Source organism: Falco naumanni, chromosome 6 (genome assembly GCF_017639655.2).
Source record: "Falco naumanni isolate bFalNau1 chromosome 6, bFalNau1.pat, whole genome shotgun sequence".
Lineage (NCBI taxonomy): Eukaryota > Metazoa > Chordata > Aves > Falconiformes > Falconidae > Falco > Falco naumanni.
The window spans coordinates 4469202-4494702 of NC_054059.1; the positions used below are offsets into that span (position 1 = coordinate 4469202).

Here is a 25501-nt window from a genome sequence, read left to right on the forward strand (position 1 = left end):
ACCGCTGTCTGTTGCCTGTAGCCCTCTACGCCTCTGAATCTTACCTCTCAGGAGGTGGTTGTTATTCACAATAAGGAAACATAATTACTTAAAATACTTGAAGTCTGTGCATTTGCATGACTTTCCTTTCAGCAGCAGATAGAATAATACATACAACTAATCCTTTTTCCCCTGTAAGCCCTAAAACAAGAGTGTTCGGCTTCTTTTGGGGTACATAGTGTGTTCAGACACAGCACGGGCTTTTACACTTTCCTACTCAGAGAAACTGAAATGGGAAAATAATGCAAAGAGGATTCAGTCTGCTGTTGGGCAGAAAGTTTTGGGTAAAAGAGCTACTTCAAAGTGTGACAGGGGTTCATGCAGTGTTGGATGTTGGGGAAAGCTGATCCCCACCACCATCACCACCACAAGTCAAGTCCCCGTGTTCAGAGGCGCTGCCAGTTAGTTCTGTGTTTGTCAGAAATTGCAGAAAGTCAGGCAGAGAACTTCCTAGCTCAAGGCAGTTGTAGCAGGTGTCTTACATTCTTCCAACCTCTGCTCTACTGTCAGGAGGGAGAGACTTATCTGCAGGCACCCAGGTGCTGCCCTCTGCCCAGGGCTGGACCTCCACAAGGGTCAGAGGATTTTCTTGGGTCTGTGGGTCTGGAATTCAGAAACTGCTCTTTTCTGTAAATGGCATTAAACCACTGATGAAGGCGTGTAGCTTTGGTCATATCTGGAAACACATTTCTTCTGAAGCCAGTAAACATCTTTCTCTCTCCCTTAAAGCTTAAAATCACTCTAATTCTGATTGAGAAATGAAGTCACTGTAGTTAGTGGCTTGTCTTTGTTGGGTATGGTTTCACCTTGCCTTTCACTTGAGCTGAGGTCTTCAGTGTAGACATCCAGTGCTGCCAGTCTGCTGGAGAATAGGCTGGGGGGGTGAGGTTTTTTTCCCTTAGTCTGACAATAACAGAAGCAAGCACAAAGCCCTTTTCTTCGCTATTAGAAGACCCAACAGTCACTCTTGCTTTCTTTGCTAAAATCTTCTAAAATTTCCCATGTCCCCATGTTACTGCCTCTACTAAATCGAAAATCACAGATGCATAGTAGGTGGTTGAAGGAAAGCACTTTGCAGTCCATCTAAACCCTATTTTGGTTTTGAGGGGGGAAGTTGTTGGGGGCGGGGGGAGTAGGTAATCAAAAGGTGGTGGAGTGAAAGCCAGTGGCAACAGACACCCTTCCTGATATCTTTCCCGGGCAACTTGCTCGGGTTAAAGAATTAATGAGCTTCTTGGCCATGGTCCGAGGGTATCCAGACATCAGGCAGCATCCCACCGCATCGCACCACATTTGCCCAGTGGCTGTGTTGCTCCTCACTGCCTTGTTTGTGTTTTCTTCCTCCCTTCTCCCCTGCAGGGTGTGAACGGCATGTCTGTGGATGAGAAGACTGACTCCCCCATGTATGTGTATGAGTCAACGGTGCACTGTACCAATATTCTCCTCTGCTTAAATGACCAGCGGAAGCAGGACATTCTCTGTGACGTGACACTGATCGTGGAGGGGAAGGAGTTCCGCGCCCACCGGGCTGTGCTGGCTGCCTGCAGCGAGTACTTCTTGCAGGCCTTGGTAGGGCAGACGGAAAATGACCTGGTGGTCAGCCTGCCGGAAGAGGTACAGTATGTCACCATACCCTCACCATAAACACGAGCCCTCTCCATCCCTCCACAGTCTGCTAAGGTGGCCAAGCGGAGCATGGCACGGGTGTCAGTGCCTGCCCCGGCATGGCTCTGGGTGTAGTTTTTGGTTTTGGGTGGGTTGCAAATTGCTGCAGGGTGGACATGTTCACGCCAGCCTTCCTCACCAGCAGTAACTGCTAGTGGTTATGGTGGCAAAGCTTTAAGATGCTTCAGCTCACCTTTGTCACTGCTGCTGAGGGAGTTGTACCCAAATGCTTAGTTACCATAGCATCGTTCAGGGCATTGTCAGCACCCTGTTCTTCTGCTCGTCCAGACAGGAAATTTGAAAGGGGTTAGACAGCAGGTTATTGATGAAAAATCATTTGAGCTGTCACACTGTTGGGAGTCTCATTGCTGTCCACCCCTCTCCAGCAGCTCAGATCCTCATCCTCCCCTTTCCGCACTCGGCACCTCATTCAGCCTTGCTTCCTCTCACCTCCCCTCAGAACAAGTTTGGGATTTTACTGCTTCAGGCTGTGTGTTTTCCACCAAGAAACCATGAACACAGTCTGTCAAAAAGCATGGGGTTTCTCATGTGGCATGGCTCCCACAGCAGGAAGCCAAGGGATGTAGAAAATACATACCTCACTGGAAAGTTTACTTTATTTTACCACAAAATCTCACTGGCTGGCTTCCACCCCCACTGTAATTTCCTCACAGCCGTACAGCCATGACAGCGCAGCTACTGTAGGGCACACCGGTGGCTTTGCTGCACACACAGCGGAGACGTGTGCCTGCTGGCCAGGGCTGCCATCACCCACTGCCTCAGCACGGCCTACCCGGCATCTCCAGCTGGAAAGGATGGCACAAGAAGGGTGGCGATGCACCCACAGCACAGGACAGCAGTCCCCAGTGGGAAGGTGCTCTGGCCTATACAGGGGTTTTCACCATCATTTGCTTAACACCCATGAGAAAGCATGGTGTGTTTTCAAATGTTGATGCATCCCAAAGTGTCACACACTGGTTTTTCCCCTCTGGTTTAGATCTCCAGAGACTTCAGCAGCATCATGATGTTGTCACCACACAAGTGGGAGAACATTAGAAGTAGGTCACTGGGTGTGTCTTCGTGAGCCTTGACACTGAACATTACTCATGAAGAAATTTCACCCCGAGACATTTTGCATAGGAGTTTAGAGATATTGCAGAGGACACAGTAGGATGCACACTATGATTCTGCAGTGTCCACTGATAATTTCCAGTGGAAGAACTGAGTCTCAGTCAGTGTCGCGTATCTGTCACACTGCAGAGCAAGTGCAGGAGCAAAGAGGTGACAAAACATGCCCAGGGGTGTACAGGTGCAAAGAGGCAGGAGGGTATCAGCACTCTTCTGCAAAGCCTTGGTGAGAGACCTCCATGTATGATTGGGGTCCTGTTAGATGAAAAATAACTGAAATTCAAATAAGCGTATACGAGAGTTAACAGGTGTTTGGAAGTAGGAGCCTGGCCTAAAGGAGGAGAAAGCAAGACCATGGCAGGTTCGTGCTGCTGGTGTGACAGCTGAGACATGCGACAGCTCCGTGTAGGCAGAGGAGACGAAACAGCTGAGAGGAGTTATTTCTCTTTAATACTAAAAGACTGTTGACACAAGCATTGATTGGTTTCAACTGGCTTTTAGTCAAAGTAGATTGGAAATTAGCAGATTTCTAATCACAGCAGTGGTGAGGTGCTGAGCTGCAGGTCAGTGGGAGAAGCACAGGGCTGGGGTGGGGAGCGGGTCACGAGGTGTCTTGCTCTTTGTGACCCAGTCCTACGTTCATATGACACGAAAGATTTAAACCACAAAGGTTTGTCTTTCTGTATGTTTTATATGAGATACTACATAAAAAAAAAGTTCTCCGGTTCAACCATAAATGATTTCCATTTAAGTGAGTTCCCTTTGGATAAAGGAAGTATTGGAGTTTTAGAATATATTTCAGTGAGAGATCAAAAAGTTTTAGTGTCTGAAGATTACACTGGCAGCTGTTACAGCTCCGTTGAAGTCCACAGATTTTCAGAAGCAGTGCATCTTGTTCTCAGGTTTTTTCCCGGTACTCTGAAATTGTCACACTTCACGTAAGACCACCACTTTTACTTTGCCACATGCTTTTATTAGTTGGAGAGTGCCAGGGTTTTAACTTTCTCATCCTGGAAAAGTACTCTCTTAGCCTATTAAAAAAAAGATACCTAGTCAGCCAGTGCTTACTTGTACAGGTATTTTCCACATGCAGCGTTATTGGTGTTAACTGCATTGAATCTAATTGGCTCAGTGGCTACTTTATTTGAATAGCCGTATGTGACACAGTCAGTTAAATAATTTCCTCACAAATGTTGGTCACTTGGGGTAAAGAGAGCTGCCTGATGCACTTCGTTATTTCTCAGTCACACCTTGGTTAAGGTGCACATCTCTGCTTCTGGTGTTGCTCTGCTTGAGAGTGCTGGGCGCTTTGGTAGGTGCCTGTGTGTAGATATGGGAAGTGCCTCCAACAAAGAACAGTGTCGGAGCACCCCACAAAAGGAACTGAAACACTCCTGGTTTTTAAGAGCGGATAGAGCTGGGGAAACACAATCTTAATTATATTGCATTAAAAGAAGGCAGCAGGATCTTTATCAGTTCGTAAGCTGATGGCTTTTCCCAAGGCTGTTGTTTTTAGTCCGTGGTCTGCAGAGCTCTGGCAGCCCATGAGTTATTTCTGAAAGTATTTGTGAAAACTGACTGTCGTGTAGAGAGCTATTCCTTTGGTGGAAAAATTTCAAACAGAAGTTGAAAGTTAATGTCCTGAGTCAGTACTTTTTTCAGGCTTAGAGACAATTTATGTTGGCATGTAGTTGTTATAGAAAAACAGAGTTTGAAAATAATTTTTAAATACAGTCTTCACAGTTCAAAACTTTTCCAAAGGTGACGATCACTTATAAATTAGCAAACCTATTTTCAAGTCAGCTGTACAAGCATTGCGTTTTAAGTTCTGGTGTGGTTTGAAAACTGGTAAAGTATGCAATTGTGGAGAAAGGGCATTATTATTATTATTATTATTATTATTATTATTATTATTATTATTATTATTATTATTATTATTATTATTATTATTATTACTACTCAAAGGTTTGGTGATGGAGCTGGATAAAGCTTGATATATAAAGCATTTACACTCATGTAATGTTGGTCTGAGGGAGCTTAACATCAAAACTAAAGAACTTATTTTTGATTATTCAAAGCAATACATCTGCTTGTGAACTCTCAAATTGCAGGCGCTTTTTTTGTTTTACTTCATAGCACATCAGGGTCTTTTTGTTAGTCTGGCATCCAGACATTGTTAGCTATTGTCTAGCTAAACAGTGAACAGATGTTTTTTACATTATTTTACGTTTATGTCCAATTACAAGTGAGAGCAGTCTTTATGATACACCAGTTATTTCAGTAGGGAGACGTTGTGCACACACAGGATTGGGACTAGTTGAATTTACAGGTTTTTAAACTGCTGCAAAACTTTGTGTTAGACGTTTCAGGTCAGTTCAAGCGTGATTCAATGTGGCTCAGTTCAAACCTTTCCCTAATCATCGTAAACCAAGTCAGTACGGAGCCAATTCTGTACTGATTGAAAAGGGTCCATAAACTATTTTGTGCAAGCCTCTGTAATTTGATTTTATACTACACCTTTTGTTAAAGCAGTGTATTTTAGTGTGTAGATAAGTGCTTGGAAAAACAGCCATGTAATAACAAGGGCTGAGATGTAGCCGTGGTGTGTGAACTATCAGCCCTCAGAGCAGAGTTAGACGGAGTGTGTCAGCTGCCTACAGCTAATTAAAAAGGACCCTGTTAGCTCTTAACTTCTATGCTTTTCTCTTCATTTGCAGGTTTTGGTAAACAACTAGAACCTTGCCTGCTTGTCACCCAGGGTATTTTTCAACAGTTATGCAGTCTTCTTCTAGCAGGTGCTGTTAAATGCAACCCAGAATTAGTATTTTCCAAGAAATAAGTTTAAATCTGTAAAGTTAGTCATTCACTCCGTACCCCTAACTGTTGTTTTGTTTTATTTAATCACGAAAACCGGTCTTCCTTCCTTTAACAAGGCACTTAATTAAGCTTTTAATTCATGATAAGAAGTTAAATGGCACTTATGAGGCTTTTTTAATGGTTTCCACTTCCCATCCCGATTACAAAAAAAGGTGTGATAGAGAGAGAGACACGGCTGTCAGCCAGGGGTATTGTAGGTCATGCCAATATTAGCTGGCAGCAGGCCATTATCCAATTAACATTGCTTCATCGCTGCAAGTAATAGCTCTCAAGTAGATGATTGAGTCATTCATGCTGTAGTGGTACTCTGCTTTACTTGAGAAGGAGCCAGTGCTTCGTCGAACAGGCTTTTTATTCGCTATTATTACCTGCCTGGCTTTGCTAACAGAAGCGCACAGCGAGTCTATATAGGCAAGCTGGAAGCTGGGCGTCGGGCAGACGATGGTCTGTGCAAACGCTTTATTATTCACTTGGTTTCCTGAAAGCTGAGGTTCCATTTAAATGGTGAAAAGACAGAAACAGCAACAGCAAATAAAAGCCCTCAGTTGCACTAGGTTCCTACAAGTTAGAAATGAGATACCTGACCTTGCTTTCATTTTTTTTGATTTTGGGGTGTACATTTGAAAAAACCTTCACCTGGTCATTCCAGCTGTGAGAGCACCAAATGCCTTTCTCTCTGCTGAGGTTAAACACAGGTCTTCTGAAGTAACAGAACAAGCTTTCTCTACCACTGGTCTGATACTGTCCTTTCTGTTATAAAACCAACTTGCTTCTCAAGTAGGTTGGTTAGTTTTACCTATAACCCTCCAATTTCTTGGATCTGTCTCAAAGATTGTTACTGGTGACTTTTTTTTAGTGCAGTGAACTATCTGCTGGAAATGTTGCGTTCCAAAAGGATTAAACAGAGTTGTCTGTGGCTTACAAATCTTCCAAGGGGCAAAGGGAAGCAGCATCTCTTTTAGGAAGACGGGGTGGGATGTGCTCGGGGAACTTTTCTGTTTGTTTATCTGCACAGCTCTTTTCTTTGCTGTTAAGAGAACGATGTTCAAAGTAGATGTTAGCACACACCACAGGCTGAATTTCTCTGTGTTCTCACTGCTGTACTGCTCCCTGACGGCTGCTGTGAAACCTGCTGTCTCCCCGTGAGGTCTAGCCCCGTGAAATCTGTCATCTGCTTCTTCGGTTGACATGGGTTAACTCCCTCACCCGCTTAATCTTTGCAAGGGGAAAGGCAGGACAGGACCTCAGTTCGGATTCGAGGCTGGCAAAAGCCGAGTATGTTGGAAAGCGCAGGTATGCAGCACCCTGGGTGGGACTGAGGCAGGCATCTGACATTAGTATGGCGCGTAGCTGACAGGGAGGAGAGATACTGGCAGCTGCTAACCATCCATGCCAACCCACCAGCCTGAGGGAGAAATTCTGGGAATTAGCCAATGAAAGATGATTGCGATGAGGAGAAAATCAAAGGCAGGATGCAGAAGGTCAACTATTACATATTACTGCTGGCTAAAGGCAATTAGTATTCCTTTTTGCGTCTCTAGAAATAAACAATATTATCTTACTTTGTCTCTTTCCTTTCTGCATGCCGTGTATATGTTTGAATATAATATCTTGAAGGAATGCAGGGGCTGAGCTGGGAGTGCTGTGCACAAGAGCGTGGAGTGGAAGAGGTGATAAATGTGGGAAGGAGGAGCAAGAGGGAAGGAAGAAAATATCTGCTTAGAAGTTTCTTTTCCAGCTGGAGGGATGTTCTTACACAGTAGGGAACAAGGAAAGGCACTTTTTATTTGGCACTCCAGAGATGTATTAGGAGTAACTACAGTTAGTTCTTAGAGAATGGGAAGCATTAATGTGGTTTTCTCTTTACATGACCGTTATCGGCCGTTGATGTTCCTCACAGATTGCAGTACTGGCCAGAATTATTTCTGCTTTGACTCAGGAGGTGGCAGTGACCTGAAAGCCTTCCAGAAAGCCACCACCCCCTTCATCCACAGAACTTTTTGTGATGGTAAGAGGTTGAATCCCACCAGGCTTCTAACAAAGTCAGGCTTCAAAATCATTTACGCTTCAGACTTACTTCAGCAATGCCACTTCAGTGAGTCCATATGGATGGAAGTTGGGTCTTTTGTTTCCTAAATTCCTCCTAGGGAATGTGTTATTTTTCGTGCTGATTCACCTTGCTGACACTGACCACACAGAAGGATGACTGCAGGGTGCAGGTCTGCAGTGAGAGCGAAACTGAGCATTTAGGTACTTTTTTAGGCCTTACATGACACAATACTAATTCAGTGGAAACCATGAGACAAAACGGACATTGGTTTATATGTGTTGCTTGTATAGCACGGTACAAGGTACGAGCAACGTATTTTGTTTCTAGCAGGTGAGCAATAAAATAGAAATGAGTCCATCAAGATGTGATACGACATTCCATCCATGTCTCACTGCAAAGGCTTCTGGCAGTGCCTGATCTTTCATTCCTCAAGTATGATGAAGAAACTAGCCACATACTTTTCATTCTGCGTGGTATACCTTCCATTATTTTCTGATGTGGGCTGTCTTGCTGTTGATAATGCTTCTCTGATCTTTTCCAGTGGAGAAAAGCGAAATACATCTCTGTTGTGTTGTGGGGAGGGCTAGGCTTAAAAAAGCAAAACAAAAGTCATGCAGACATACAATCTTGCAATAACTCTGTTCCCTCCCTTTGGCAGTAGCCGTAGTATTTATTTATTTATTTATTCAAGTCAGCATATAAAAATGTACTGTTGAAGGGGATATGGAGATGAATGCACAGAATTAAATTCGCCACCATGATAAGTGGACTCAATTTCATTGCCTTTGTTAGACTCCTGCCTGCCGCTAGTGCTAAATTGGGCTGATTGACTGTGATTGCACTTGCTGTTGAAAAGGCATTTTGCAGTGTGAAAACTTTCTTGCTCAAACATGACAAACATAATCTAAAATGTAAAAGGTGTCCCAAAGAGTAAGTCCTAGAGGTAGACTATGCTAAGGGCATGAGCAGAAGCAATAAGCATGTGTAACAGGAGGTGTATTTTGTTGTGTGGGGTTTTTTTAATCTGGGATGGGGTTATTTGCTATATTCAAATATATTTGCAGGCATAAATAAAAATGCTGTGAGTACTCTGGCCCTGCAGACTGAAAGATCTCCCCCTCTCCTCTCCCTCCACCTTTGATTCTCTTACTTTTGGTTTTTCTCCCTCTAAAAAAGCTTTGAATTTCTTCAGTTCCAGCAAACTAAGTATCTGCTCCTTTAACAGTCCAGAAATACAGGCTGAGCATTTGCCATTTGAATAAACAGACAGATAAGGCCCAGATAACACCCCCCTCAGCTTCACCACATCAGAGACCACAACCTGTAAGGTACTTCCTGATCCCAGTACCAAGCTTTGTTAGTGTACCTAAGACCCAAAGAAGATAAGGTTTTATCTCCGTAGAGCACTTTTTGACAAGGATTCCCTGGTGAATAATGTCAAACTGTTTTTCTCAGCTACCAGTTAAATTGAGCATGTTATGGGCTGGAATATGGCATGTATTCAAATGATGCATTGCAGCAGGCAACAAACATTAAGAAGTATGGTTTGATTTGGAAGTGAAATACAGGGTTTAGGTGAACAGAAGGGAATCGAATTGTACTAGGATTTGGGAGTGAGATGCTCTTTGTGAATTTTATGGACAGGCTGTTGAGTTTTTTAGAGGAACGAGTAGACATACTTTCTGTTACATGTTCGATGCAGGCTCTGAAGGGAGAAAGAGCTGGTTTATTCCAGGACTTCTGTGCCATGCTGAATTTTCATCTGTCCCACTTTGGTGGGAGACTGCCAGCAAACACCTCTGAGTCCCAGTGCAGTCTAACACTACTAAAAGCTGTGTCCTTTGGCACTTTATTTACTTTAATAAAATAAATAGGAACAGCCAAACTACAGATCCATCTAGCCAAGGAGCTTGAGAGGAGGTTTGTGTGGTTGTTTAAATACTTAAATGAAAAGAAAGTATCAGGCATATCTCTAGGAAGCGTGTTTTAATTTAGTAGAGAAAGATATCATGAGAGCTACTGGCAGTTGTTTTGAAGCCAGATTAAAATCGACTGAAAAATTTGGCATGTGTTTTTAGCAACAAACTGCTCAGTGATGTGTATGACTGCATATTGTTTCATAACTGTAAGGCAAATGGCCTTGGAAAGGGATGAGCTTTAGACACCCCTTGAAGAAGTTTGGTGCTCGGTACAGATGTAGTTGAGTGAAATTTAAGATCCTAAGATAACATAAATCAGATTTGCTAATAAACCTTTCTGTCCTTCACTTTGCTTGATCTGACCTTGTAAAGAGAGGATGGCATCAAAGTGTGTGGTTAAGTGTGACTGTTTCCCACACCCAGAAGTAGTTGAAATCTTTTCTTAATTTTTGTTTTGTATTTCGGGGGGTGGGGGGTGGAGGGTGAGGTGGTTTTGTTTTGGTTTTGGGATTATTTTTTATGCTTAAAGTTTGCATGATGCATGTTTTGGGTCTCTGAAGAGTCAGTGATAGAGGCTTTAGAAGACTTTGTGCAGAAGAAGAGATTAATGCGTAATTGAAATGGCACTGGGATTTTCTTGCCGTGACTTGCAAGGACTGCTGCTAGCTGGGGGTCCACAGTTAAAATAGCCATAGCTGAGCTGAGAATGGCAGAGAATCAGAGGACTAGCACTTTCAGTAAAGCAAATACATAAACAAGGTGTCACCAAACAGCTGGAATTGAGAGGTATCAGCTCTGAAGTTGTGTAATAGTAACATAAAACCTTCAGCAGTAGGTTTTTGAGGTCTCTTGTGAACAAATAAAATATTGTCATCACCACTCCACAAATGCTGGGGTGGAAGCTGATGCATCAGAGGGGAATTGCAGTGCAGGTCTGTGCACCAGGTCAGTGATGATTAAATCACCTTGTGTGAACGACTCAGCTGCGTTTACATATCTAAATGCTCTGGTTCACATTACCTTACAGGGAGGTGAACAGACTCACCCACAGCTGGCGTAGCTGCTGGTCCCAGAGCAGCCCATGTATCTGAACCCAGAGCTCCCAGCTTACCACTCCTCAGCAGAGTTTCAGTCTCATTTTCTTCCCTCTATCTTTTAAGCATGCAGGAGGCATTGAGGGGATTTTCCAACTAGTTGCAGCATTTCTCAAGTTGATTGGAGTAGGTTGGAGCCTCTCGCGGCATTATCTGACTGATGGGCTCTACTCTGTGTCCTCTACCTGTTCTTCCTGCATCACCCCTGAGGTCCTGTGCACTGCTGTCAATAACAGCTGCTGAGACTACCACAGGCAAGAGGAAAGTACACTTGGAGGCATGGAGCAAATCAGAGTGAGTTTGTGAATCAGTACAGACTTCCAGTCCCTTACCAGGGGACTGGGACACTTTGAGGATGCTTATTTAGAAATTTTTGTTTAAATGATGGAGCTGTCGCAGAGCCAGGTTCAAAAATAAATTCTTAATTAAAAAAAAATATTTTTGATACTTACAGCAAGATGTAAAATCTTTTTCCTGTATTATTGTAGTTTTTAGGCATCCCATTTATCCCAAACAGTAGATGAGCAGGTACCTAGCAAGACTTGATCTCTTCTGCAGAAAGCTGATCAGTCTTGGCAGATGGGAGATGTGGGTTTGTTTTCAGGACATCAAAAACAGGCATCTTGGTTTTGGTGTTGAAGCAACCATATTTAGTTGAGTATATATTCCACCTGGTCCACTTCATTCCCTGCAGCAGCTGCTCATCATTTCAGAACAACACTTTAGAGAAATGGAAGTGTACAGACTTACTGTAAGGACTGCAGAAGGAATTGGCGTGTGTGACCCAGGATGGATTCAGGGGCAGCGTTGTATTCAGTGCTGCCTTCTGCGCCTGCGGCATCAGACGTATTTCCTGAAGCCGGGGCTGGGGTGGGTTTATGGCAGGTAGTAAAATAGAAAGGAGACCATTCAAATAAATCAATTGACCCAGAGAGACACCTGAACAGTGCTAATAGTTTAAAGAGTTGCGGGCAACCAGTGGATTGTGCATCAAACACTTGGTGATACTCTACTTGAAATTTGTTTGCTTTGAATTGTGATAGGACCAAAATCCCTGGTCTGTGCATATACCTCTTACTTTATGTTCCCAGACTGGGTGTGGATGCAGTCTGTGGTGTTTCAAGGTTAAAAGAGTACATGTAAAGAAAAAAAAAAAAAGAAAAAAAAAAAAAGAAAAAAAAAAAGGCTTTGCAAAGTTTACCAGTACAGTTCTCAGTTTCAGGAAAAAAACACTTGGTTAAGTGGTCTGGGATTTTTGTCAGTCTGTCAGCTAGGAGGCTGAGGCTACATTTTTGGCTGTGTAAAGCTTTTGCCCGTGGGAAATGTGTTGGGGTTTTGCTTACTTTTGAAATTCAGACCTGTGGTCCCCTTATTTCAAGGGCCTGCAGCTAGTCAGACACCAGTCTTGACTCCGAAAGCGAAGTATCTTTCCATCGCTGACCACACAGCAGTAGTACAACATGCCTAGCCACCTCTCTCCCCAGATACACAGACACCCTTCAGAGAAAATTTCCCTGGGAGGTGATTCTTGGTCAAGTAAAAGCAGAATAAGCTCAAGGTATTTCCTGTTTCTTTTAAAGGGCAGGGTTGGAGCCAGTAACCTTTCAAGACAGGAAAAAGCTGGGGAAAGACAAGTCCTGACAACTTCCCTTTTGCTCTCCACAGAGGAGCAGTGCTCATTTCTGCTTCCGGAAGGGGAAGCTGGACTTGAGGAGGACAGGCCTCCATCCATACCATCTGCCTGTCGAATTGAACTGGTTTTAACCTTATTTTTATCTGGCTGCAGATTTCCATGTTCCCCTATGGATGGCTTTCTGCATATGGCATTTCTGTGTGGACATACAAGTCAGATCAAGCAGTTTCTGTCTACCTTGAACTTGTTAGTTTTCAGGAGACTGGACACATCAAACCAAGGCTATGTTTTATATGTCTTAATTAATTTGTCAAATGCAAAGCACAAAAAATAGAGAGCTGCCTGTAAGAGCCATTTATCCTTGTCATATGCAGTTTATATAAGCAGTAGCCATTGAGAACAAGTAATACCTACACCATTGTGCAAGGAAGTGAAGGATGAAGAGGTGTCCATGAGATACATATATACGCATTGGAGCATTCCACAAGTAAACTTCCTCACATTTACAAAGTCGTCATAGCATTCAGAAAGCAGAAGGAGTTGCTTTTAGTAGTGGCAGAAACCTTTAAATCAATAACTTTTTCCTCTTTCCATGTCTTTAACATATCTTGCAATTGGATGACTGAGAAAAACACACAGCGAGAGCTACCCTGAGCTTGGTTTATGCTTCCTTTTCAAAGATGAGCCTAATCCTCCTATGGGATTTATTTCACCGTCATGCGTGAACTTTCCAATTGGAAAACTCAGTTGAGAGGGTGTAGGGAGGTAAATTGTTAAAGACAAGCATTTGATCACATTCTGGCCTGTGTTCAGCTGGTGGTGCACAGCTGAGGTGACCCGAGCAGGAGCCACTGTCAGGACTGCTGTGCTGGACCTCCTCTAAGCAGCTCTGTAGAGCAGATCAGCGCTGCAGACCGTAAGCTGCTCTTCACAGCAAGCTCAGAGGGTTTCAAGTCAATCCTAGCCTTGGGGACCCAGCCTGTTTTCATCATCTGCTCTTGCACTCTCATCTTAGTTCTCAGATAGAGTTTTAATCCAAATTATTTGGTGAGGTTACGTTCCGGTTCTGAAACTGGTTTTCTGAAGAGGAATCGCATAGCTAAAGGGGTGTGAGAATTCATGGTCATTTCTTGTCACTGTGCTTTCTACTTCTTAGTTGAACGATAAGGTGGTATTAAAGACCTGTCTAAATATTCTCTTTCAGAACGGATGTTTTACTCTTAACTAGGCTTTTCTTTTCCCAAACCGCTCTGATTGCAGGTAAAGGAAAAGAAAGGGTCAGATGTCATATGTGTTCTTGAGACTTCAAACATGTCTTTGCTATTGTAAAGAGCGGAAAAAAATCAACATCGTTATAACTATTTGACCAAATTGTATCCCTCCTGGTATTAAAACTTCTTAAAGCCAAGGATTTCATGAGGCCTTTTTGTACTAATTGTCTGTGCTTTTTTTTTTTAATTTAAGGGAGAGGAGAAAGTTGTTCCATTTGCACCTTGCAACCCTTGTCCTTCTGTCAGATGGATGTATATTCACAAGAATTAATGAATGCCTGTTTCTAATTTCTCCCCTTAGAATAAAGGTTACACCATCTTTGTCTTTGGAAAGCTTTTGGACGAGCTTGCTTTTGTGTGTGCGCGCCATTTTTTGGTGCCATGGCAAGCACCCTGTTGAGACTCTAGTAGTGATCAAAGGAACAGAAGGAGGTTTTGAGGTTTGGAGGTAAACCCTGTTCACATGGCTAAAACCCTGTAAAACATTCACAGCAGTCTGCTGGAGAGTGGACGGAGAGCTGAGCTCCGTATTGTTCTGTGTCCATCTCTGCTGGGGTAAAATAGCTTCTGCCCTGCCGCCTCTGAACGTGGGGTCCTCCAGCACCAAATGCAGGAAGGACTTAAACCTTACTTGCTCTGCAGGAAAGCAGCCACCCCTGGGCAGGCTGGCATTTCCTCACCCTCTTTACTCTTGCAGTACTGGCACGTAAATGCTCTTGCTCAATCCTATCAGCTGCATATCGTTCTATTCTGGGGAAGGTGAGAGCCGTGCTGGAAATGACACAGCTCCAAAAGGTATCAGCTTTACTCCTTTTACCCCCAAGAGTCAGTCCCCGCCTTAGGTTTGTACCTTAGCTACTCTACAAGGGGCAAGCATCACTTTTTTAAAAAACTGAGAGCAATGAGAAATGCCGTAGCTGCCCATCGAGTGGACGTATTTGTCACTTGGTGTTTATGTGGCTGGTGAGCTCTCTGCATTTTACGAGTGCTCTGTTTTGCCAGGGTTTTCTAAAGGTCCGTGAGAAGCCTTTATGGCAAATGAGGGAACTTTGGCAATATCCTGTGTTATGCCATGCCCTGCTCAGCATTCATGTAGTTCTTGCCATTTCCTGCCCCTTACAACATGGATGTGGCTTTGGACAGCAAGCACATTTTGTTTTACCCAAATTAATAATGTTTTTAAAGTCTTTATCTGCAAGGATTTGTACTGCGTGCTGTGGATTTATGCAGGGGTGAGGGGACTTTTGTTTCGTGTGATTATGTGCTGTTTTGTGGCTCTGTTTTATTTCCTCTTGAATCCTCCTCCCCCTCTCTCTTCTACCTGAAACATTAAATTAAATCTAACATAGCGCTACGTTTAGACAGAGGTGACACTTGGCTATGCCAGTTCCCCAATGGCTTTAAACTGCTGGCTGCAATACTGCAAACAAATTCAGACCCTGGCTTGGCCAGCAGTTCCCCCCAGCTGTCTGCATGTTCACTCTCCAGGCTTTATTTTACCTACACTACTGGAGACTGCGGAGTCACAGCCTATGTCTCATTGTTATGCATGGATGGGAAATATTCCTGTACTTATTTGCATTCATTAGCTGTTGGTAGTTCCTCTGTTGAGGTCTCTAGCCTTGTTTTTACAGTGCTTTTGGCAGTGTTTCTGCACTTGGTGTGTGAATTTTTATGATCTGTTGCATGTTATTCATGCAATTTCCTGCCCTGTAATGGTATCAGTTTTCTAGACACAGCGGAATACAGACGAAAACCCAGGAGCCTGCATTAGCATAAAATGTCCCAGTTCTGTCAGTTTGATTAATTTGTCTCTTTGTCTCCACTCTATATGATAAGTGCTATTAATGGTTGCAACACTTCATATGTCAAAGTCTTTCTTCCTAATGACTTGAAAATGTGGTTTATTTCCCCCTTTTTTGTATTATTTTTCTCATTTAGCATTCCACTCAAGTATAGATTTATGCCATGCTCTTTCATTATCTTACTGGTTGCAGCACTGGAGTGATTACATATGGTGTAGGATATGAGCAAAGATGCGATCCCAGGGGCAGCAGCTGCTGATGCAAGCTGAAAATAGATCCAGCGTATGCTCAGCACTTTTCCCAGAGGTCTTTTATTTATTAGGAACAGTCTTGGTACAGGACAGCTCGGACCCTCATTTAGCAAGATGACTCTTTGCCTTTCAAGAACAATGCAATGACTTTGCTGTATTTACTGACTGCTGTGTAATTTTTCTTCACTGCCTCCTATCAAAGCAGTGACTTTACTTAACGTAAATTGTAATATAATCCTGATTTATAATGAAGTCAAGAAACGACAAGCTCCATTTGAAGTAATGGAACTTGACAGATCTAAGGTTTAAATTAAATAATCCTATTTGTAAGACAGCATTTGTACATGGTACACTGGTTTAAAATGAACTTCAGTTCTTCAGCGAATCCTTTACTATTCTCTGTGTTTTGCCTTTCGTAGAGGCTTTTGGAGAACAAAATTCATTTGGAGAGAGCATTTTTGTCTTTGTAAACATGTGTGGACCAATACGTTGTTTTCTTTTCCGTAGCAAAGAAGTTTTCGTAAATTGTTTCACAGGAGAACTGTTTAATTAAAGAGGAAAAATTAATGTAGGTCACTTATTCAGGGCAAGCCACATCTAACCTGCTTCGGTGGCCAGAAGAGGCCAACTGCTGAGAATGAGGAGAGGGAGGATGCTGGAAGGAAAATAGCGAGGATGGCTGTGGCTCGACTCTTCCACTCCCAGGGGCGGAGGTTCATCCTGGCAGTGATTTGTACGGAGAGGGAAGATTGCCTCCTCCAAGCTCTCCTTCCCTCACAGCTGGCAGAGGGGGATGCTCAAAAAGGGTGTTTCCTCCAGCCTCTGCACCCCGCTTTTCTTCCTCTGTCACTGCCGTACCCAGGCGGGTGAGAGCCTCGGGGGGTGCGAATCAAAAGGTGGCCGCGCCATGGCTGGCTGCTCGGAGCTGGCAGTAAGCGCGGAAGTGGGGGTCGGTGGAACAAAAGGCTTGTGGATGAGGAAAAGAGACCAGGCAGGGAGCGTGAGGTGTTGGAGAAACGATGGAAGAGGGCACAGAAAAAGGGCAGTGGGTTGCAGACACTAAAGGTGGGCAGCGTAGGGTTTTTCTGGCGTAGATTGAGGGAAGCTATTTTAGAAAATGCCCTCTTCCCTTTTCTCTCACTCAGCGTTGCGTTTTTGCCTTCCTTTCTGGCTGCATTTCGTCGCTGCTGCCCCGTCTGTCATCGTCCTGATTTTCCTTCATACCTACAGGGCCCTCTCCCCAGAGCCCAACAGGCACGCTCGCCCTGGGCAAGCCCCTTGCCTTGCTCAGGTAGGCACAGCCCAGCTCACGTGCTGAGCGCGGCAGCGTGCCTCCTGCTAGCTGTGCCGCGCCGCCGTCTGCACGAGTCGTCAGCTTCCCCGCCAGCCCTGGCCCTGACGGAGAGCGTGCAGCTTTCGCACCCGCGGCGCGGGGCAGCGTGGGCTGCCCACGGAGGCTGGTGCCGCCTGTGCCAACCCCCGCCAGCGGCCGGCCCCGGGCCTTCGCCTCTGTCCCTCCCCACAGCAGCCAGGCCTGGTAGGGAAGAGCTGAGCAAGGCAGGGGCTTTACTGGACACTTCCCTGGGAGGACCTTGAAGATGTTCCGGGGCTGAGTCCAGCTCAGAGGAGGGCAGCCTGCCCCGCATCGGGGCCATGAGAACAGGTGGCCTGGACTAGAGCTTCGGAGTCATGTCTGCCCTGCAGCGGGTGGTTTCAGGCCCAAGTACTGATTTCTCCTCATTTTAATGAGCAACGCTAACGAACAGACAATGGAGAAGAGAAGATGACTGCTGAGGAGAGTGCTGCTCGGGCACCAGGGCTGGAGCCCAGCTTGGGGACGTGGGGTGAGAGGCTCCTGCTCCCATCTCCCGCTCTCCAAGCAATTAAGAACTTTTTTCCCCAGGGCTTGCAGGGAACGAATAACTCTTATTAGAAACTAAGCCCAGGCTCCCCACTGCTGTCAAGAAAGGACAGAACTCAGGAGTATCGCTGGGGCATGTGAGGAAGAACGAGTTCACAAAGCCAAAGCAGTGCAGGCCGGCAGAGGAGCAACAGTGAGGAGGATCTACGCAGCGAACATGGCATTGACACCGTGTGAGCCCTTGCTCCTCGTCTAGGGGAAAAAAAGCAACAAGGCCCAAGAATAAAAGCCCATCACAAGGTTTTAGAGTTGATGCTGGTAGTTTGCACGTTGCCCCGTCTCCCTCCTCCAACAGACATGTGCATGGCTACGGGCATGGCTTTCTGTTCACTTGGAATTAATGGGATTATATACGGCAGGAAAGGAGGCAGGGTACACTGAATTCTGCAAACACAGAGCTTCAGCCTGTGCTGCTTGATCTTCAGAAAAACAAATAAAATAAAATAGTAAGAACCAATTCCAGGATGATTCAGTATGCAAATAAACTGGTTTTCATTACTCACGGCACACATAAATGCACACTGGTGACTGAGGCAGCAGAATAACACCTCACTGTTCATTATTTTATCAGACAGTGATAATTGTAGTTAGTATTTTCTTAGTAGTGTCTCTGAGAGTTTATTTATACTGTTAATAATCTGAGCAGATGTAATGATGCTGGCTGCCAGAGCTGTAGCCTTTTAGAAGCACTCTAGTGTGGCAATGATACAACAGTAATAGAAATCCAAGGAGAAAATGATCTTTTTGGAGCAGATGGGGCTAATTCAGTCCCTTTCACACACGTTCATGTTCTCTAGTCTCTTTCTCACACTAGCATGCGTGGGTGCACGTGAGCATATGTAGACACACACACACAAATAGCTGTAAAGTCCTGACTTCCACCCTCCCAGGAAGTCGCATGTCAAGCTGGAAATGCCATCATTTTTCTGTGTGGAGAGTATTTGCAGGGCTCCTAGAGTAGATGGCATTTTCTACCCCTCACTTTCTGGGTAGGTCTTAAAAATCTTGCGTGTGAAGTGGAAAGGGGGAGGCCAGTTCCTTTGGGATAGACCGGGGCCTGGCAGGGTTGTGGCTGCGCTGGGATGCCATTGCCTGTCCTTCCCTGACTTCAACCACTTTGCTGTGGGGTGCTGCTGCTGAGCCTGTGCTTCTTCAGGGACTGAAAGAGCCTTTTACCTTTGCTCACAGCAGACATGAAATCTCAGCAAGAAGGCAAATGCCTCCGATTTTCTGGTGGGATTTATGGAGCCCAGTTAACCTCTTGGACCACTGCGGGAGGAGTTAACTGCTCCTCATGGAGGACAGGAGGGGATCAGCTTTGCCAGCTCAGCACTGGCAAGTTCTCCTTGCAAACGTGCTTTGCTGAGCTGAGTGGACATCATTGATGAAAAGTGAACGCAAAGCAGTGGAACAAAAGCCACTGTAATCCTCAGATCTGTTAGTAGCTGTGCAAGAACGAAAACGAGGTGAACACAGAAAAAGTGCGTGTCCAAATACCGGAAATTAAAAGGCCAGGCAGGGGAGGAGGGGAAGGAAAATTGGAACAAATGCAGCATTTGGCAGGTTTTGTTTTAAAAATATGATGCCTGCAGGAAGCCAGGTTATTTATACAGGGTTTCAGCCTACCAGTTAGTAATTGTAATTGCCTGGTTACCTCATGAAGCACAGTAGAAAAGTCTTTGACATTCAGTTCCTTCCACAGCCCAGCAGAAGCATCTCTGGATTTGAAATGTTACGGTGTTTGCCGAGCTGCGCTCTCTGCCACCCCAGCATAAGGCTGCCAGTGATGTTAGATGCTGTGCCACGCCAGCATGTGGTCACGGTCAATTCTGGAAGCGCTGGCATCGTCAGCCCCACGGAAACTGTGGTAGAGCATCCGTGAGCTGCATCGGATGTTATCTGGCCGATCTCCTGAGCCTACTTCTTATCCAGCTCCTTTGTCTTCTGATTTAGTTCTGATCCTTGGAGTGCAGCCTCGTGTTTTCCTAAATTGTATCTCGGAGACCCTGTTTCTGCCTCTCGTACACTACGCAAAGTGTAATAGTAGGGCTTGTTGTGAGATGCCTTGCTGTGAAGTATTCCTTGTTTTTATAGAGTAATTACAGTGTATTTAGTGCACTGTGTATTTAATACACCGTATTATATAGTTTATTCACTTAAACAAGTTCTGATGTGGTTGGGAAAGAGGAGTATTGGTGTAATTTACAGGTCTTTGTAATTTTTCTGTATTGTTGTGTTTGCTTGTGTATTAGTTGCAGCTTCAGAAACTCTCAATCGCTCCTCTAAGCACCCTCTGATTAGCAAATTTCTATACACATCTTCATTTTCTGCCTATTTTGATATTTCCTAATGTAACTTGGAGGCTTCTAGAGTTTCTTTCTTCATTCTAGAAGTTCTTAAACTGCTTTTTGTTTTCCCTTTTCCTCCCCTCTTTGGCTCATGATACGCACCTAAACAGATCTTTCACAGACTCTTCTCTCACAATTTATATTCTGTGAAAGCTTTCCCACTCCTTCCTCCCTGCTCCTCACTGCTCAACATTTTCTCTTTTTTTTTTTTTTTTTTTTTTTTTGTCTTTTTTAATCTGGGGTCAGTTTAGTTTTCCTTTTGCAAAAACATGGGACTGATTTTAATTTTAAATTAGAGTTGCACATTAATTCTGATGATGCTCTTGGGTTAAAATCTGTTCACTTCTGCCTGTTTCTTCCCCACTGGTTTCAGCATGGCTTGCATGGGCACCCAAAGAGAGAAGGTAGCATTTCTGCTGAGCCACCCTCCTACGTCATCCTTTGTTACTGCATTCCAGGTTTCTTAAGGTGCAAGCTGCACTGGGGAAAAAAGTGTGTTGCAAACTGCCAGATACCACAACCAAATTTCCCTTTGCTTTATCTTCCAGTTCATACCTGAGTGTTTGAAATGTTAATTAGTGCCACTGGTTTTTATGTGTTCTTTGTTGATTCAGTCCTGTCATAGCTTTGTTCCTAGAAAGAGGAACAAATAACCTTCAGAGAAAAGGTTATTTGAAACATCCTTGTGTCTGATTTTCTTTCTAACGCCTCCACCCAGAGTCTGACCTCAGCAGCCTGAAAGTTTTCGTCCAGGCTTTTTCACCTATGTTTGTTTGCCTGCTCTCTTGGCCTTAATTTTGAATTTTCTGTGTTCTCCAGTTCCACCCTGGGAAGCCTCTACCATTGGCAACATACCCCAAACTACATAATTAGTTAGGAAAGAATTGTCTCCTTCTGCTGAAGTTCATTAAGGTGTTTTCTCCAAACAGGGGCACTGCAACTGTCATTTGATGCGTAGTATTACAGGCAGCACTCTCTTCGCAGTCTAGTGATCTGGTGTTTGACTTCAATACAAGTTGCCGAGTGAGGTTTTAAATAAAGGCTCTGACAGGTATCATGTGGCACGTTTGCTTGCAGGGGTGTAAGAAGTTCCCGTCTCCAACCCAAGTGCTGTTTTGCCAAAGGTGTTGCACCACAGTGAGTGGCAGAGGGAGGTGTGTCCTGGTGCCACCTGCTTCCCTTGACTGCCCAGCTTCTCACGTCAGGCTGTGGCCCAGAGGAGTGGTGGCCATGCAAGCAAATACCCCCTTACGCTCAGCAAACCACCGTGAATGGTAAACCCCAGAGCTGCCCAATGGGATGTGCCAGGGGACATCTGCCAGCGAGTGGTGGCTGGAGTAGGTGTGATCCAGGCAGTGCATCCCTGCTATGGAAAAACACTGGATCTTCCAGTTCTATAGCCGTTCGGTTTTGCAAGCACGTTTGGTAAAGGTGCCTGCTGTTTCATGCACAGAAGTGTGCCAGCAGCAAAGTATTGGTATGTTTAGTGATTTCTACCTTCTCAATAAGCAGTGTATTTTCTGAAAGGTGTGGCAAATTCAGCAGATTAGTTTCCCCTTAAAATTTTCAGCAATGGGAAGGATGCTGAAAATGCCCAGGAATACTGTCAGGATTTCCAAAAGTAATTTCTTCATTTTGGTTTGAAACCAGTCTCGCTTTTGAAGGTCAAAACAATTTTGGTTGGGCTTCAATAACTCTACTTGGAAGTTGTGGATTAAAATAAGCAGTGCAGTTGGACCAGAGATTACTTTATTCTTACTTTTACTATGAACTTTATTTGTTTTATTTCTTAGATGTCTTCTGATTCTGTCTCCCCCTTTGGTTCATCCGACACTATTGGTCTCAGGCTTGGAGACCAGGATTTTTGGAGAATGCCACAAATTTAGGGCCATTTCCACAGTTAATTTGATTCGGAAAAACCCAAGTATGCGGGTGCTTTAACTCTTACATTTCACCCGTTAGTCATGTGTGGTCGAACGCTGACATAACCAACAACATAGGCATCGATCTGCTGGCTGTTTACACCATCTTTACGCTTGGCAATCAATTCTGAGCCACTTGCCCTGCCATCAGCTCTGACGCACTTCTCACAGGGCAATGGACACGGATTGTAATTATTGCTCCCCATCCTGGAGGCGAGTCTGGTGTGAATGACCTCTCCTTCCTCCTCATCTCACCTCCTGCAATCGCACCTGCATCCCCTGCATCCCCTTACAAGTGGAGAGGGAGGAGGCCCTTTGAAGTGCTGCCCCTGGACGTCTTTGTTATGCAAGAGAGAGGAAAATGAGAAGTCATTTGGTTTCCTCCTCGATTTGTAAATACCCTCACATAGGCAGTCAGGGCTTCTAGTGTAATTCTGTCATCTGGCCGAAAGCTGGAACTAACAAGGGGGAAGGCTGAGGGGGGCACCTGTGCATTTTTTGTTTTCAAAAGTACAAAATTGGAACCTGGACGAGCCCTTTCAATGTGGCATCTTTCAAAGAAGTACCACTAAAGGGAGTTAAGCATCTCCTTGAACTTCTCAGCCTGACACCTCAAGAGGCTGCTGTGGAAGATGCACTGGAAAGATACTGGGATGCCCCTTAGTCCGGGCTCAGTGTGGCTTTGCAGGTGGCAGCTTTTTCAGTGGGACTTTTTCATGAAAAAAATTATAAAAATAAATTGGGTGAATCAGCCTCTCAAGGAAAGGAGTTATGTGTCCAAGCTCTCCCTTCCCCTGGCATGCATTCGTGCCCAGGGGTGTCTGTCATGGTGGCAGTGTGGTGGCCTCCCACCCCTGTGATGTGATGTGATGTGATGTGGTGTGATGTGATGTGATGTGGTGTGATGTGATGTGATGTGATGCGATGTGGGAGATACCAGACTGTCACTTGGACTTTGGGTCACTCTTCCACCCAAATCTGTACGTGCTACCTGAAGTGCCAGAATGTTAAACTGAGGCCAGAAGGGTATCTGCTTAATTAAAGGAGTGGGTTTATAGTGAAAACAAAGGCCTCTCTTCATCAGTCTTCTCCATTAGTGATTTGTACATTCCTCTGTTGTTTAAAAGCCCAGATAATACAAATAGCACCATCTGATGCTTCTTGTCCAAGTTGAATTTTAAAGAGTGATTACTCATTTCAGGAGCTTCTCACTTTATGAGCAAATAGGGGAAATACATCTACAAGCTGCTGGTGAGAGAACATTTAAATGCTGTTAAATGGAATAGGGGGAAATGCAGTAAAATACCGGCATGGCATTGGCTTACAAAAGTACTCTGCTGTTTATCACCTCCTCTGACTTCCTGCTGCCTCCTCCAAGTTCCCACCCTATATAAAAGGATCACAATTTCAAAAAAATTCCTGACTGCTGCTGGCTTCTTTGTGCATATATAGGAACAAAGCATGATGTCTAGCACCACCATTTTACATGTGACTAACCTGTTTGAGCCTAGTAATATATTTAAATATTTCAGAGAGTTTTCCAAAACCAAATAAGATCAAGCTAGGAAAACAGGATCTGCCAGGCTCCACCATCCCAAGTAAAAATAACTAAGTAAATAACTGGGAAGTCTCTTAACTCTTAATGGAATAACAGCTTTGGTGACCGATTTTGGTTATCAGATTACACTCTGAAAATAACTTCTGCTCTATACTTGCAATTGGCTGAAAAAAAAAAAAAAAGAATACAGTGTGCGCTAATTTTAGCAAATAAGATTAGAGTTAATATTTAATCCCAGAGACCTTCTTCAGGCTGTGGAAAAAAATAGCAGCAGTTAACTGTCACTAATCTTATCTCCTATTTCTAGCATGTGTTTGATTATATAAGTTGTAGTGTTAGGAACACGCTGGCTGAGTGAGAAGTTAGTGGTTTGTTTGCTACATCCTTGGGCTTATTAGACAAACTTCAGGGCTGCGATGGATTTAAAGGTCTCCACACATGCCTTTAGACTGCAACAGCAACACTGAAAGGTTAACAGCATGGGTATCACAGTAAGCCCATTACAAAATGGTTTGTGAATAACAGATTGATTTTGGGTTCTGCAAGAAACGGTTGCACTTATTCCATGTTTCTATCCAATTTTTTTAAATTAATATTTAGTTTGGGATTTGATATTCAGCATGCGAGGTTTGATTCAATTTCCTTTCTTCCATCCCCACAAAATGGCTTAACAATTAAATCGATGTTTGGAGATTAGAGATGAGGGGTTTCTAACTGTTTTTAGGTGCCTGGTGATGAATTTAACCTGAAAATCAAAACACTAAAAACATAATCCATAATCCTACAAGCAGCTTGTATGCTTCATAGAAAACCTATCAGTACTCCTATTGATTTCAACGAGACTACTCAGATGCATAAAGATAATAATCTGCGCCTGTGCTGCTCTGTCAGGACTTCTGTGTTCTCTGTGGGTCTGAAGGTCTGACATCTAATTTATCCCCAATTCGGCAGGATTTAGCAATTAATGTTCTGCAGAACTCCATATTCCCAGAGGGGAGGAGGGGGCTCTGCCCTCCCACATCACTGCCAGTAAGCTTGTTCTTTGAATATGCCCCAGGTATGCTTTATTTGAAAAGGAACAATTGCGTGTACATTTGCTGTTGAACTTTGATGCTGTTTTCTAGAAATCATTGGCACTGTGCCCTCATTAATACAGAGATTAGGCCTGGAAAAGCCTACCTTGCCAAAACAAGGTTCTGCTTTGTTAGTTTTACTTTGCAGTACTCAGACATAAAGTATCCATCATCTTCCCTGGAAAGCCTTCCAGGATCTCACTGAGTTTGCTGTTAGGTTAAGAGTCAGGAAAAAAATCACTGCATTTTCGTTTCTTCAGTTTCTTCTCACTGCAGTCGTCAACAGCACCCCATAGCAAAGTAGACAATTCTCTGCTCTCGATGTTAGTGTGCATCAGATGACTGTAAACATTCTCTTGCTCCATTTTAGATACTGCCTTGCCAAGTTGTACATTCCTACGTGTTTACAGTGATCTTTCCTTGCCCTTAATCACTTTTCCCCTCTTTAAATTGAACTCAGACTTGCTGGCATTTTGCAGGGGTTGTCCTTCCCGGCCTCAGATGAAGCTTTTCATGGAGATGCCATTCGGAGCAGGGTTACCAGACATCCCTGTTTCCCTTGGAAATAACCTTTTTTCCCCCTGTAAGAAATACCGTCTGTGCAGACTTGGAGGATTTTGTCTACTTGTCTGGGATTTTGAGACATCTGGAAGTCTGGTCAGCCAGCTAATGAGCATGCAGCGATGAACTCTGCGGCGCACAGCGAGGCCAGCCCATCCGCAGAAGTGGCAGACCTCTGCATGTGCTCGGAGGCCACGTCCCATGTGTTCAAAACAGCGCGGAGGCCTCCACGCGGTGCTTGGTCAGCCGTCACGGAGGAGACCCGATGCAGTGGGGAGGCAGAGAGAGAGTTCACCCGCAGTGCTGTGTCTCCTGTAGTGCCTGTGGGGGTGTGTACAACTACATTTAAAATAGAATTTCTGCCCTAGAAGTCCCTTAAGAAAATA

General features: G+C 44.3%; 1 protein-coding gene across 3 annotated transcripts in view; it reads left to right on the forward strand.

Annotated features, from left to right (window-relative positions):
* The window catches only part of BACH2 (BTB domain and CNC homolog 2), a 197049-nt gene that overhangs the window by 141149 nt on the left and 30399 nt on the right, over window positions 1-25501 (forward strand). For all 3 annotated transcript variants that reach the window (XM_040597406.1, XM_040597407.1, XM_040597408.1), the window contains one exon: window positions 1399-1653. In XM_040597406.1, coding sequence (XP_040453340.1) covers window positions 1411-1653 — 243 coding nt within the window. In that variant the 5' untranslated portion in view covers window positions 1399-1410. The remainder of the gene's footprint in view (window positions 1-1398; window positions 1654-25501) is intronic.